The 15,035-nt window shown below is 53.3% G+C and overlaps 2 protein-coding genes across 4 annotated transcripts in view; one reads left to right on the top strand and one right to left on the bottom strand.

Moving 5' to 3' along the window:
* Positions 1-544: 544 nt before the first annotated feature.
* On the bottom strand, positions 545-4,911 carry SHOX2 (SHOX homeobox 2; the record flags this gene model as incomplete). Its single annotated transcript, XM_084291855.1, has 5 exons — positions 545-868; positions 1,223-1,333; positions 1,428-1,485; positions 3,398-3,606; positions 4,635-4,911. The coding sequence occupies 5 exons, from the start codon at positions 4,909-4,911 to the stop codon at positions 597-599; spliced, it is 927 nt and encodes a 308-aa protein (XP_084147981.1). The 3' UTR covers positions 545-596.
* RSRC1 (arginine and serine rich coiled-coil 1) overlaps positions 4,790-15,035 on the top strand; it is a 141,417-nt gene continuing 131,171 nt past the window's right edge. For 2 of the 3 annotated variants that reach the window (XM_084291854.1, XM_084291852.1), the window contains exons 1-3: positions 6,578-6,645; positions 11,158-11,352; positions 13,831-13,956. In XM_084291854.1, the coding sequence (XP_084147980.1) occupies positions 11,165-11,352; positions 13,831-13,956 (314 nt within the window). In that variant the 5' untranslated portion in view covers positions 6,578-6,645; positions 11,158-11,164. Of the gene's footprint in view, positions 4,837-6,577; positions 6,646-11,157; positions 11,353-13,830; positions 13,957-15,035 lie in introns of those variants that run through there. The other variant, XM_084291853.1, reaches the window with a different exon arrangement.

The raw sequence follows: 15,035 nt of genomic DNA, 5'->3' as shown, positions 1-15,035 counted from the left end.
TTCATTTCGGAGGTGGGACAGCGAACGACCAGCAAAGATTTCAGAGTGGGAAAGGCAGTGCTTGATCTCCCTCTCTTTCTGCTTCCCTCCAAGATTAAAAGCGAAAGAACCCAGCCACGTTTGTTTGTTTTGTTTTTTCTACTAAAGATGAGGGTGAAGTGCAAGTGAATCAAAGGACTCCATCAATGAAATACAAATACATGCAACCCGGAATGCTGCTGGAGGAAGTATCCCGGACAGTTTCCCATTAAAAATTCGCAGAGAAATCATTGTCTCTCTCTCTCTTCCGTTTTCTTTCTTTTTTTTTTTTTTTTTTTCTTTCTTTCTTCTTCGTCGTCGTTCTCTCTTCTTTTTGTCGCTATTCCCGACGTGGTTGTTAAACTCAAGTATCTGATGCAACGTGAAAGGAGGCCCGCCTCTCTTATCAAATTTCTCGTATTAAAGTGAACTTCGCAGACAAAGGGTCAGTTTCAAAACCTGTGAACTTCCCAGCTGCGCGTCTAGTTCGTCTAACTCTTTAAATAAGCATTATATCTCCCGTCAGTCTCTCCTCTCCCCCTTCTCCTCGCCGTTTGGCTTCGAGCTCTGCCCCCCGGTCACAGCCCCAGGGCTGCGGCGTGCTTCTTGGCCTTCAGCCGGAGGTCGGCGATGCTCGAGTTCTTGCTGGTGGTCTTGGCTGCGGCGGCGGCGGCCACCACGGAGGCGGCGGAGGCGGACTCGGCCAGCGTGGCCAGCGGCAGCCCGAAGGGGGGCGCGGGGAACATCATGTAGGGCGCGTGGGCCAGGTGCGGGTGGAGGTGGTGGTGGGCGTGGGCCACGGCGCTGTCCAGCTGCAGCTGCGCCTGAACCTGCGGGGACACGGGCGCCCGTGGCAGCGGAGACCCCAGCCCCGGGGCCGTCCCCAGCCCCAATCCCATCCCCATCCTCCTCCCCATCCCCATCTCCAACTCCATCCCTGACCCCGGCCCCATCCCCATCTTCGTCTCCATCCCTGACCCCTTCCCTATCTCCGTCCTCATCCCCATCCCTGACTCCATCCCATCATCATCCCCATCTCCATCTCCATCCCCATCCCCATCCCCATCCCCATCCCCATCTCCATCCCTATCCTCATCCTCATCCTCATCCCCATCCCCATCCCCATCCCCATCTCCATCTCTATCTCCATCCCCATCCCTGACCCCGACCCCATCCCCATCCCCGACCCCATCCCCATCCCCACGCGCGCCCCCGCGCCCCCTTGCCTGCTGGAAGGGCATCCTCAGCGCGCCCACGTTCACGTACGGGGCCACCCGGCAGGCTTCGAACTGGCTGGCGGCGCCGATCAGCACCCCTGCGGGGCGAGGGCAGGCGGTCAGCGCTGCCGCCCCCACGCGTGGCCCACCCACCCGCGGCTCGCTGCCGGCCCCCCCCCCCACCCCCCCTACCTTTGTGGAGCTGATTTTCTTGCTTTCGGCATTTGGCTCGCCTGTTCTGGAACCAGACCTGCGGGGACAAGGGGGCCGGCGTCACGCCGCGCCGCGGGAGCGAGAGAAATCGCCCCAAAAATCAGCACCGAAAGCACCGCGGAGACAAAGGGGAGCCCGGCGGGGGGGACACCCTAACGGGACACGCGGGGCAGGGGGGTCCTCGTCCATAAAGGGTTTTCTCAGCCCTGCTCTCGCCTTTCCGCATCAGGGCAGCAGGACCCAAGTCGCCCCCCCATATCTAACCCCAGCTCGCGGTACCGGGTTTAGGCACTCGCACCGTCAGACCTGCAAGAAGGCGCTCATTAATAGCCTGTGATATCAATTAGCTTCACCTTCAAGAAAAGCTAAAACCGAGGTGTTTAACGACTCCCTTTTTTTGGGGGGGTGCTGGTGCTAATTACTGCCATAAAAGCTTCGCTACAAGGAAGTTTGGAATTTCTCCGTTCCTCTGCGCACCGGAGTGTAGCGCAGGAGCGGAATAATTGTCTCATTATCATGATAATCTAATTTGCTCCCAGAGAAAAGGCTGCGCGTTAGCCCCGAACACACGTTTAAACACCGGGGATGAAATCGTGGAGCCACATTTCCAGCCCGAAGTTGTGCTCGCTCGGAGCGGGCAGGGCAGCGGCTGCAGCCGCTGCTGGGCGCAGGCAGCCCGGCGCGCTGCCTCTCCGAGCCACAGCCGCCAACCGAGCCTTTCCCCGCGGCCAGAACAAAAATAAAATTAAAAAAAAAAAAAAAAGAAACAAACAAACATATATATATATACATCCTTTTTTTTTGAGGTCTCGCTCGAAGAGACAAATATAAATGCGAATTTCCCCTGCCCTGTCATTTGCTCCAGCCAGGGAAAATCTGCTCGCCCGCAGCCTCCCGTGGAAACAAACGCGGCGATTTCCGAAGGGTGCAGCCGCGGAGCCCAGCACCAGCACCAGCACCCTGCTCCCGAGGGACCCGACGGCAGCGGGGAGCAGCCCCCGGAGCCGCCCCCCGCCCGGGGCTCCCCGCGGGGCCGGAGCCGAGCGGCTCCGGCTTGGGTTTTGTGCGGATTTGTTCGGCATAAATAGGTGGCTGCCTCGGCCGGAAAGGGAAAAAACAAAACAAAACAAAACGCAACGAGGGGAGAGGGGCAGAGCGGAAAAGAAGGCTCCTTTTTGTCAGGCTGCGGTGACAAAAGCTGCTCGTTATTACTTTTTCGGTACAACGGGACCGCTCTGTTTCTGGCCTTACCCCACTGCGAGATGCAGGGAAACCCCACAAGGATCGCGCGCATAGTTTGGTGCAGATGGTGGCCTACAAGCACAAAGATTGAGGGGGAGTATCTGTTACAGCAGGACTTTCTAGCAGCTGCAGATGTTAGGGGCCTAAAACTACTCCATGTGTTCGAACAAATAATGACCATCATTTTCTCTTCTTTTATTATTAGAACGGAAATACACCGGAGCACTTACATTTGTTCTAATTTCAGAAGTTACCTTCCTCCCCGGCCGGGCGAAGCCCGAGCCTTGCTCTTTCTTCCAGCCCGGAGCAGTCGCAGGAGCGAGCCCAGGAGCGGATTTTTGAGCGCTCCGGGGGCAGCCCGGGGCTGGGCTCGCAGCTGCAGCCCCCGGGAGCCGCGGCTCCCGACCCCTGCCCGGCAGCAAGCCGAACAAAGCCAGCCCGTGCGCGGCCCCGCTGCTTCCCCGGCGCTTTAGGAACTGCGACGAGAGCCGGACAACAAAAATGCCCGCACTCAGCGCTTCCTAATTCACTCTCCGGCCGCTGCCCCGATAAACTTAACAGCCGCAGCTCGCCCTCGCTAGCGGGGAGCGCAGCGCAGCGCAGCCCGGGGGGCTCCGATCGGGTGCGGAGCTGGGTGCGGAGCCCACCCCGAGCCCGGGGGTCCCCGCGGCGCGGCCCCGAGCCCCCCCGGCCCCGCACGGAGCTACCTGCACCCTGGCCTCGGACAGCCCCAGCCGCTGGCTCAGCTCCTCCCGCATGAAGGCGTCCGGGTAGTGGGTCTCGTCGAAAAGCCTTTCCAGCTCGTTCAGCTGCTCCAGGGTGAAATTGGTCCGGCTCCGCCGCTGCTTGATTTTCGTCTGCCCTTCGTCTTCCATCGCTTTCGCATCCTCCTTGCGCTCCTTCAGCTCTGGGGAGACTGGGCACGACACGAGCGGTCAGCCCGCAGCCGGCCTCCTGCCGGGCCCGGAGCCGAGCCGGGAGCCGGGCCTGAGCTCCGGGGCCGTGCTAGGCCCTCCTCGGCCGCTGCCGTACCGGGCCCGGCCGCTCGGCTCCGGGCTCCGGGCTCCGGGCTCGGGGCTCCGCGCTCCGCTCGCCTCCTCCCGCAGCCCGGCCGCGGCGCCGCCCGCCCGGGGGGAAGCGCAGCAACAGGTCGCGGCTGCGCCCCGCGGCCCCTCCGCGCCCCGAGAGGGCGAGAAAGGCTCCCCGCGGGGGGCTCCGGAGGGTTTCGGGGCTGTGGGTCCGGTGCCGGTGGCTGCGAACCCCGGGCCGGTCCCCGGCACCGGCGGCTCCGTGCGCGGGGCTCCCTGCGCGGGATCTGCGCGGCTCCTGCGCTCCGCGGGGCTGCCGCCGACCCCAAGCCGGCCGCGGCTCCCGGTTCACCGGGTTCGTTAGCAGAAATTTGTCGCCGAGCCGTTTCCGGAGATGCTCCCGGCATCCCGGCGCTCGGAACAAAACAAAAAAAAAACGAACAAAAGGGCGGCAGCGCACGGCGGGGGCCCCGCGCAGCGCCGCGGACGGGCTCGGACGGCCGCTGCCTCCCCGCCGCACCCGGGGCACCGGCAGCGGGGTGGAAGCGAGGGGGCACCGAAGCGGGGAGCCCCCGGCCCCGCACAGCCCCGCACAGCCCCGCACCGCCGGTACCCGCGGGGGGAACGGGGCAGCCCCCGGGGCCCGGCTTTCGTTCCGTGCGCCCCGGAGGAGCGGGTCGGGCGGTGCGCGAGTTCAAGGCTCGCCGCAAGATCTGAACGCAAACTTCTGGGCTGGCCGCGACTCGGGGGAGCCGCGGGGAGCGGCGGACGCCTACCGGAGACCGGGGACGCCGCGGCCGCCGCTTCGGCCGGGGGCACGGGCAGCGCCCCGACGGGGGAAGGGGGAAGGCGGGCAGGGGAGGGAAGGAAGGGCGGAGGGCCGCGGAGGAAGGGGCGCCCGCGGTGCCGCCGTTACCGTCGCTGAGCTTGGGGGTGGCCGCCTCGGCGGCTCTCTCGGCGGCGGCGGTGGCGGCGTCGGGGTCCCGCGGCGGGGTCCGCCCGCCGCCCGCCCGCCCCGCGGGGCTGCCCGCCTCGTCCCGGCCCGGCTCCGCCGCGGGGCCGCCGGGCTCCCGGGGGCCGGCGGCGCCGCGCAGGGGGCCGCTCTCCAGCACCTCGCGGTAGGTGATGAGCTCCTTCTTCTCCTTCGCCTTGGGGTCAAACGATTTGGAGACGAACGCCGTCAGCTCCTCCATGGCCGCGGCTCAGGGGCGCGCTGCCCCGGCTCGCCGTGCCGCCCCCCCGGGCGGGCATCCACGGGGCGGGGTGGCGGCGGCGCCCCCGGCCGTGCCGAGCCGTGCCGAGCCCAGCAGTGCCGCGCCGTGCCGAGCCGTGCCGTGCCGAGCCGTGCCGCTGCTATCCGAGCCGTGCCGTGCCGTGCCGAGCCGTGCCGCGCCGCCCGACGTGCAGGGCCGGGGCGGCTCTCCGCGCCAGCTCTCGGGGTCTGATAGCGACGCGGCGATTGAAGTGGCACTATTTATACTTTGCAACGCCTGCCCCTTGTTCCCGGCGAATTACCTCCCCTCGGAGCTCTGAATGCAGCCCTTCTCCGCCGCCCGGCCGCGCCGCCCGCCCGCCCGCCGCGGGGCACTGCGGCCAGGGCGCCGCCGGCCCGCCCGCCCGCCGCGCTCAGCGCCCTAATTAATTTAATTAAGCGCGGGCCCGCCGCGAGGTCCCGGGCGAGCGCTGCGCGGAGAGAGGGGCCGGAGCTGCAGGGGAGTGGCCACGGAAGGAGGCGGCGGGGGGCGCGCAGGCTCCGCACCCGCACCCGCTGCGGGGCTCCGCGGGGAGCAGGGGCCGGGAAGGGGCCGGGACCCCCGCAGCGCCCCCGGCCGAGCCCGGCACCGGGGGAACCGGCAAAGTTGGCTCCGTGGGCGCCCGGATCCAGCGCAGCGCCGAGGGGCCGGCTGCCGGGGCCGGGCACGGGCACGGGCGGCTCACGGACGTTTTCTCATCCGGCGAACGGAGGCAGCAGCTTGGGGCGAATTCCGCCGTTTGCCGCTAACATTGTTTTTTTTTTTTTTTTTTTTTTTTTTTTACCCCCCTTTGTCGCCCAGATCCCGTTAGGGCCGTACTTGGGTTGACAGCAGCCGCCTCGTTTCGCACCTTCTCTGCCACCCCAATAAACCATTCCCGGCTCTGTAACTCCCTCCCGGGCACCGATTCCCCGGCTGAACCCCCGCGGGGCTCACACGGCGGGGCCGGGGCAGGACGCGGCGCCCCCCACCCCAACCCCAGCGCCCCCTCCCCACCTTTGCGGGCCCCGATCGCGCTCGGACCCCGCTCCCAGCGCCCCGGGGCCACACAACGGGGGGCGGGCGGCCCGGGGGCGAGCTCTCCCCGCTGCCAACGGGGCTGGGCCGGCGGCGGCTCCCCCCGTGCTGCCGAGCCCCGGGCATCGCGGCTGAGCCCCCGCCGTGTCCCCAGCGCTGCCCCGGCCCCGCGGCGCTCCCGGGGGGGGGGCGAATTCGTTGCGTGGGGGCTGGATGCGGGCAGGTCGCGGGGCTGCCCACGCTGCTGGCTCTGCCCCCGGTCCCCCTGCAGCCCACGAAGCCCCCTCAAACCCCACAGCCCCTAAAAACGGGGGGCACCGTGGCACCGACCCCCCCCCTTCCCCAGCCTCTCCGGGTGCCTCAAGCCCACGACGGGGCAGCCCCCATGACCCCTCTTGTTGTGACAAGCAGTGCAGCCCCCCCCCACCCCGCTCCCGGCCCCGGGGTACCCCCAGCGCCCCCTTCTCACCCCTATCCCCCCCTTTTTTAATCCCCCCCCCCCCCCATCCCCAAACCCACCCCCGGTGCCCGGCGCATCGCGTGCTCGGCGCTCGGCGGCGCTGCCTGGCGGGCTCGATGCGCTCGGCGCTGCGCTGCCGCTGCCTGCCCGGCGCCCTGCGAGGCGCTGAGCTCAAACCGCCGCCCGCCGCCGCTCCGGTAAGGCCGGGACCGGGGGGGGGGGGAACCGGGACCGGCACCGGGAGCGGCTCCGGGACCGGGGAGCGGCTCCGAGCCCGGCTCCGAGCCGCATGGGGCTGCCCCGGCCCCGCCGCGTCCCGGCCCGCAGCGCCTGGGTGAGGGGGGCCCGGCCTCAGGGCCCGGGCGCGTTGCTATGGAGAGGGAGGGCCCGGGGGGGGGCCCCGCCGTGAGGGGAGCCCTGAGGGGAGCCCTGAGGGGGGCGGCTCCGGGGGGCGCTGGGCTCTGGGGCCTCGGGGCTGTTCCTGGGGTGGCTGCGGGCACCTCGAGCCTTGTCCCTGCCCCCCCGTTTAACTTTCAGGGTTCAAAGTTGGACGTAGGAACGCAGTTATCACAAATTGCCTCAGTTCAAAGCCATAGGTGAGCAATTAGGAAGTTCAAAATTAATGTTTTTTTTTTCACAATACCATAATACTCTGAAAAAATACTCGAACAGGATAGCCTGTATTTAACCAGGAGGTGAAGTCATGGCACACTTGGTGGCCCTGGGTTCTTGCCGCCAGGGAGGCGCTGCAAGGAGCAGCTCAGCTCCTGGGGCTCTCCCGTCTTGAGATTTCCCTCCGAGGTGGCCGGCTCTGGCAGGAGGCTTTGTGGATGCCCTTTGGATGGTTCTGCTTAGCCATCTGGAAGTTCTTCTCATGGAAAGAAACGCCGCTGGATGAGTATTTAAAAACAGATGTTGCCCTCATAAGATTAAATCACCTCATTGCCTTTTCTAATCAAACCTCTTCCTCCACTTGAGAGTGTTTTTTCTGAATTGTTTGGGAGAGTTTCCACATAACTACGGGATTGAGAGGTAGATACAAAGGTGCTCTCATCTATACGCACACAAAGGCTGGCTGTGAGGGACTGCCACCCTCGTCTTCAGTCTCCCTCTTCCTGCAAACACCACTGCTGTTGGTAACACTGAATCCTACGCAGTGAGCCTGTTGCTCAATAACTTTCTCAATAACTTCACTTCAGTTAGCATCATTTCCTGGCTGGAGCTCATCAAGTGATATCTCCTGCCGGCTTCTCCATTCTCTCCTCAAGGTGGGCACGCACATCTTGGTAGAGACACCCCCTAAATATTGCTGCTGGTTGGCATTTACTGCAAGTTGGCCCTAAATGAAGCTTCTTAGTACCTAACGTCTGCTCTAGGTTTTTGTGTGCAGGGCAGGAGGTTAGCTAGCTGTTTGCGGTGAGCTTGATAGCGCTGTTTGTAATTTTGCCCAATGTAGGTAGTTGGTTTCAGGTTCGTGATGGTGGTGTTTCTCTTGGCACAGGTATGGATGAGCGCATGTGCTTTGCTCTCATGTTAACCAGAGCGCTGCAGCATCAGTTTTAAGAAAGAAGACTTAAACAAAATCAAAGTATTACAAATAGGCTCGGAGACCTGTCTGTAGGTGCTGTAACAGCCTTTGCTCCAGAGCAGGGACATGAGATTTACCAGGTGTGACTGTGAGCATCCCATTGAGAAGTTCAGCAGAGTGGCAGGAAAGTACGAGCCTCACTGATGTCGTGGTGAGGAGACTGTGCCTCTCTGATCTGACTTTCTGATACAGGTCTTAATAACAGACTGTTTTCAAGTGCTATGTTTTTATGAGATGTCCTCACAGGAAGATGTGTGCGATGTGCTGAGGGGATGATCTGAAGACACCGGTGAAAGAGAGTGCATGAATTGTTCCAGGATCAGGTCTGCTTCTGGCAGCTTCTTTCCTAGTGGAAACTCAAGGATTTGCAGAGCATCGGTCACCCGCGTGCCCCTGTCCTGCAGCTCGTCTACATCTGGTGCTTCTTGGAGCTCCCGAGGCTCATGTGTGTGTAAAGCAGAGGGATTCCATGGGTTGCAGCAGGGCTTGTCCTCCAACAGAGAAGGGCCGTGGCATGTAACTTGTCTTTGGTCCTAAAGACACGAAATTGAGATTTACACGCCACGTTTCACTAGCTCGGAATGCCGCTTAATGCAGTGATCTGCCAAACGGGGAGAAAGCTGATGGTAAAAAGAGGAAGTTAAACAGCAGACAATATACGCGGTGAAGTGTAATGTTCTGGCTCATAATGATACCCGCGTCAAGCGGCGAATGTCGTGGCAGAAATGCCTTTTGTGCTCTGTGTTTCCCTGGGCTCTCCCATTAATCTTGCTGTCACGAGCTGGGGCCGTGAGCTTTTAGCTTAAGATCTCCGCGCTGGAGTTTCATCTTTCTGAGCAGTTCCTGCTTATTTCGAGTTTGAGATTCAGGTTCATCTTCATTTGAAGACGGCTCTATCAGTACATATTTGAAGAGCTTTATTTTACTGTACAATAACTGTTAGTACCTGGGAGCTTTAAGTCTTTTACTATGAGTGTGTGAGGGGAAAGAAATAACTGCTCCAGGTAGTGTCTTGATATAAATTGGCATTCCTCTACAGAACTGAGAATTAAAGTCATATTTCCTTAAGTGACATAAAATAGTCTGTAAAATACTGCCTCTATCTCCTTCAAGGGCTATGAGGGATAACTTCAGTAATATGGTAAAAATAACTTCACTTAAAAAGGAGAGCTCTTGCAAAGCAGTTCATCCGAAATTCCTGCCGTTCAGGTGCATGGAGACTTACCGTTTCAAGTTGAATATTTCAAAACTGCTCTGCTTAGATTAGAGCTGCTCCTTCAGCTCGCAAAGTGCTGAAAACTGGGGCTATGGAGGAGTGAAGGGAATATTCGGAGGGGTTTGCGGTGGCAAAGCCTGGCGATGGCTCACTTGGCGGCACTGCCGGCCGCGTGAAGTGGTGCCAGACCCATCGAGGTTTGGCTGCTTGGGAATGAGCTTCATGTCGCTGCTGCTTTGATTGTGGCAGTAAGTAAATTCCTATGGACGTCCAAAAGGACCCAGATACGTAAGGGACCACCTCGTATTTTGTGGTGAGCAGTTGTTGGATGATAAAGCACGGGAGCTCTGGTGGCAGCTGATGTCAGGAGGGTGTCCCTGGGGCTGGGGCTTTGTCACCTGGGGTGAGCTCTGGCATGGCCAGGGGATTTGGGCTTCACTTCCAGGCTAGCTCCTCCTCTCTGGCATAGTTTCTGTGTATTTGAGTGTAAATACACTTAATAGTGAATTTCTTTTGTTCTCTTTTCAGTCTCTGCCCTGGAGATTAGGGCCTGCTGCCTAGGTGGTAAAAGGTGCGAGAAAGGGCAAAAGTTGGCATGCAGAAAAGGAACAAGTTCAACCTGTGGGTGCCAGAGTATGAGGAGCTGTAATATTTCAGTGTTGGTTAAAAACAGATCATATTGAGGCAAAATATACCTGTGACTTAGCCATTGATATAAACCTTAAAGAATTGTGAGCTCCTGTTTTCCTCGTATGGAAGTGGCCAGGGACCAACCCAGTGTTTGGGTGGGGAGGAGGCCTGCTACCAGCTGCCCTTAGGTAGGGTGTGTGGAGGGGGGTCTTGAAGTCTTGGCCTAAAATAGGGCAGGTATTCTGGGACAGGAGAAGTTTTAAAGCATTTCTTGCTCTTTGCAGCCTGAAAAGTCAAGAAATGCAGCATTTCTCTGATCATAAAGCAATGCAACCAATTGCTTAGGAGTTACAAACGAGGATGACAGTCTTTGCAGCAATTAAATGGGTGACAGCACCTCCCCCCCTTTTTTTGGTTTGTTATCAAAGTCTGTAGACTTTGCCAATGTGCTTATTTGGACAATCAAGACCTTTCTGAAGTCTGGTATTTGTAGCTCCGGGTTTTGGCATAAAGGGATCTGAAATTGAGTGGTTTTAAACTGAAACCCAAAACCAACCAAACTCCAGTATAAATTAATTTAAAGATAACATTCTAGAAAATGTTTTCTCAATGCTTGTTTTAATTATGACAAGCAGAACGAAACCATACATTATTTTAATTGCACCGTCTAAAAACATGCCGTGAGTTGCGTCAGTGACTGAAATAGGTTGCAGTTTATTGATTGTGCAAATATGGATCTTCATCCGTAACTGTAAATTAAGATTGTGTGCAGTCAGCAATGCAACATCTTCAGTATGTTTAATATGAAATATCCTGTAAGAAATAACTTTGTAAATTACTCCCTACATTTCTTTAAAAGTATCTAATTGAAAAATGTAAACAAAAACCAAGATGAAATATGTTATGAACACACACACAAAAAAAAAGGTTTTATTAGTGTATTTATCTGTCTACATGATTGTAAAATATTTTTTGTAAAAGTTTAAAGCAAACATGCTTTAAACTTTTAAATGCTACAGTAAATTCACACTGTCAGCAAATAAGTTCTAAGTTAGTTGGTAATGTGACTTTGTTGACATTCTATTTAAATCTTGATTTAATTTTTACATAGAAACAAAATTTTCTATTCACATGGTAGCTTTTAAAATGGTGTAACCATATGTGTATTTATACAAGCACACACATTTATATATATATATATATATATATATACATATAGAAATGTAACACAGACACAAGATGTTCTTACAGTTTAGGATTCTTATTTTTACTTAGTTTAAAAATGGGACGTCGCTCCTCGGACACGGAAGAAGAGAACAGAAGCAGAAGGAAAAAGAAACACCGCAGGCGTTCATCTTCAAGTAGCTCCTCAGACAGCAGAACGTACAGCCGTAAAAAATCTGGAAGGAAATCGAGGTCAAGGTCACGGTCTCGGGATCTCCAGTCTCGCTCACATTCTTATGACAAAAGGTGCGTTTGCAGTAATTTACTGGCTGTTGCAGTTGTTTACAAATCGAGCTCTTTCATATTATGGTGCAAAGCTCGAAGTGTTTGAATCCCATGTGTGGTCAATTCCAGTTTAGAATTGTATAGCAAAGTTTGCTTAGAGCCTCGGTAGAGGTGGCACTACTTCCACTTGCATCAAAACACAAACAAAAAAACCAACAACAAAGCCCAAAGCAAAAAACAACAAACTACAAACACCATATATATGCATATCCAAAGGTAAATTTCTTATTTTAAAAACACAAAATAAACAAACCAAATTCTTCCTTTCTTCTCCTTCTAATGAATTTGGAATCTCTTTTTGGGAAGATAATGGCTCATACGTTAATGTCAGTTTGGAAAGTAATTCCATTTACAAGTTACAGACTATTCTGTGTTAATTGTTTTCTGTTGCCAAAGCCAAGGAGGGCTTCCCAGACAACAAGGCAGACTTTCTCAATGGGAGTTGTTATGGTAATTTTACAGTGGGTGTGTACCTTTGCTGTAAAGGGTAGTTTAGTCATCAGTCTTAGTATTTTTTTTTTAGGGTCCAGAATAGAGTAGTCAGCCAGGTGTTGAGAACACGGATTGTGTGGCTGTATCTACCAAATTTTTCTCAACACCTTGTTTCCTTCCTCACAGAGGCCCCTTTTAGCACCTGATCTTTTTAGATAGCCAGTTTGTCTCTCTCTGGCTTAAGGTGAGCCTGGAGTCAAACTGGGCAGGTGGTGGCCAATTCATGAATAGGTGGAGCTGGAAGATCCTCATCTTGTCTAGCTGCACTGGAAATATCTTAGGAGCTGCTCCTGGGCAGCCTTTCTGTAGCTGGTAGAAGTGTTTCAGTGAGTTGGCTGCTTCTGGGGGGGTTCTTGTTTGTTCATTTCCATCCCTGCTTTCTTCTGTTCCTGCTTAGCATCTACATACAGCCCTTAGGGGACACAGCGAGATGACATGGGCTCCGATGCCAACAATATGCTGATGACATGCAGCTTTATGAATCTCTTTAGTCCAGTGCAGGCATGGCTATCTCGCAGATAAAAACAGAGCTGGAAGGGAGATTAGAGTCTGGACGAAGACCAGTTGACTTAAATTGAATCCAGAAAAGACGAAAGTGTCTGCTTTTAGGATCTGGCTGGCACCTCTGCTTTGCCCTCAGTTTAGGACATTTGCTCCTGGCAGTGATGTCACTGTAACACGCTGGTGTCCTGCTGGATTTATCCCTGACCCTTAAGAATATAAACCAGCAGTCTCCAAGATGACTTTTCCTCATCTTTGTTTAGCAGGAACACTAGCATTTAGCATTCCTTTTTCAGATCAAGACCTAGTTAACCTCAAAATCCTTACCAGTGCACTTGACTGCAGCACTTGTTGTATGTAATACACCCTTTTCCTTACGGAAGATAATATCATGCTGACCAGACCCTGAATTACAGGAATATAGTGTTATTCTTTAATGCTACTTAAGAATCACAAAGCCCAGAAATATGTAGGTTCTTGTAAGGGTTGTAGTTGTTACCTAGTCCGCTGTGAGGGAGTGGAGAGGAAATTTTACAAAAGGTTAAGAGGGAATCCCTCCTGCAGTTTGGGGATTAGTTGGTTTAATTTAGGCATTTATCATGTATTCTTTCACCTTTCTCCTATATCTATAATAACTTAATTTGAGTAAATGAAACAGGGAGGTTGAGGGCAGGGAGAGAAGATAGCATTCTGACTCCTGATGGAATTTGAGAGAAAACTTCAATTGAAATAAATTCAATTTGAATAAATTAACGCTGATTATTTGATTACTAATAGCTCTAAGAAGAGGTGAGGGAAAGGTCTGTCTATAACAGAGCAGGGTGAAGATTGCATCTTATGAAAATTGAGAACTTGTTTATATAGAAAAATATGCAAACTATTTTTAGGTGTACATAATTTAACATACATTTTGTGTGTTTGCTTTTTATGTGTACAGATAGAATGGCTGGAAATAATCGTGTAGAGTAGCAGTGCAGAAGCTGACATTTTGAATTTCATTTTTAGCGGTGGAATTATAGTTTCTTCCATTGAAAAGCAATCTCATACAATGTATTTTTGTGTAAATTCTGCTGAGAATGTAAGTCTAAATGTTTTTTTAACCTTAGATTTGTCAAAGAGTCAATGAGTTCCAACATGCTGGTCATGGGACTAAAATGCATTGAGAGCTGGGTTGTGTGAAGGGCTTAGCCCTTCAAGTGTTGTATGATTTTAGGCATATCAGTTAACTTCTGTTTCTCCTTCTGCCCTCTTTCTGTCCTGGGATATGTATTTTCGAATGTAAGCTCTTTAAGACAGGCATTGCCCAGGTACGTGTGAATTACTTACGAAGCTGCAGTGGTGGTATTTGTTGAGGCTTTTAAGACATCTTGTAATACAAGAAATGGTTTTGCATATACTTGTTTTTTTAAGAAGCACTGGTGTACTAACGGCATGGTTTTGTTTTAGACGCAGACACAGATCAAGCAGTAGCTCTTCGTATGGTTCTAGAAGAAAACGCAGTCGTAGCCGATCAAGAGGCAGAGGCAAATCCTACAGGTCTCAAAGATCGAGATCAAAAAGTAGAACAAGAAGGTAAGATGCTTTTCTGGGAGAAGGAATTACTGTTATTTCTACCGTAAAACATTTACTTAAAAACTCCACGTACTTACCAAATGTGTGAATATACTAGAAAAAATTGTTGCAAATGGTCTAATTGACGTGCCACTTGAAACTCTTCCTAATTTGAAATCTCTGTGTTGAAATCTCTTTTGATGTACTATGTCTTTAATTTAAGCTGGTAGAACAGTTGGATTTGACAGTAAGTTACATACTTTGCATTTGAGCAAGTGCAAAAAAAAAATAATTAATAAAGCCACCTTATTTTGGTTTAACTGTAATCATCTGAAGACTTTGTGTGGATTTTGTCTTTTTGATTACTTATTTCTGTAACTTCAGTGCAAAATACTGGCTCAGTGAAGGTGACACTGAACTGTTATTTTCTCATCTGTATTTCTCTTGAAATTGATACCTGTTTATAATTATGCACATTTACTTAGTATTTAAAGATAAGTGGTGGTGAAAATCTTGATGAATTGAATTTTGACAAATTAATATTTTCAATAATAAGCATAATTTAAATCATAGTCTGTTGCGAATTGTATTATTAAAAACTGTTTCATACTTCTGTGATTAACAGAAGCTCGTTTTTTTGTGTATTTTTCTCAATTACTTTAAATAAAGTTTATTCTTGGATATCAGAAATACTGTTAGCATTTCCTATGGAATTTAAGTTCATTATTTAGTGTATTAGGCAGATCAAAGCTTGCTTTCTTTGCATCTGTTTACTGATGCAGAGGTTACCTTACTCATCATCAGGTAGGTAATTTCGTCTGCCTATACCGAGAATTTAGTAAAACGTTATTTTCCTGTATCAAACCAGTCGAGCTGTGCCTTCTAAACATTATTGGAAAAACTGTTGTTGAAGGACGTGAGTGTTTCACTTTCTCCTATTTGTATTCTGTCATGACTTATTCACAGCTGTTCATTATAATAGTTGCCTGGACACTTAGCGCTACAGTGCTTTTGTAGTAGCAATTTGGTTATTTAAATGGACTGATTTCTCCTTGCGTGTACTTTTCATCTGAGCTGTGGGCTCTAGCTAAGCTACTGAG

The sequence above is a fragment of the Netta rufina genome, assembly GCF_964035555.1.
Source record: "Netta rufina genome assembly, chromosome: 9".
In the NCBI taxonomy this organism is placed as follows: Eukaryota; Metazoa; Chordata; class Aves; order Anseriformes; family Anatidae; genus Netta; species Netta rufina.
Note: the sequence above shows the minus strand (reverse complement) of the source record. Positions and strands in the feature narration are given on the sequence as shown.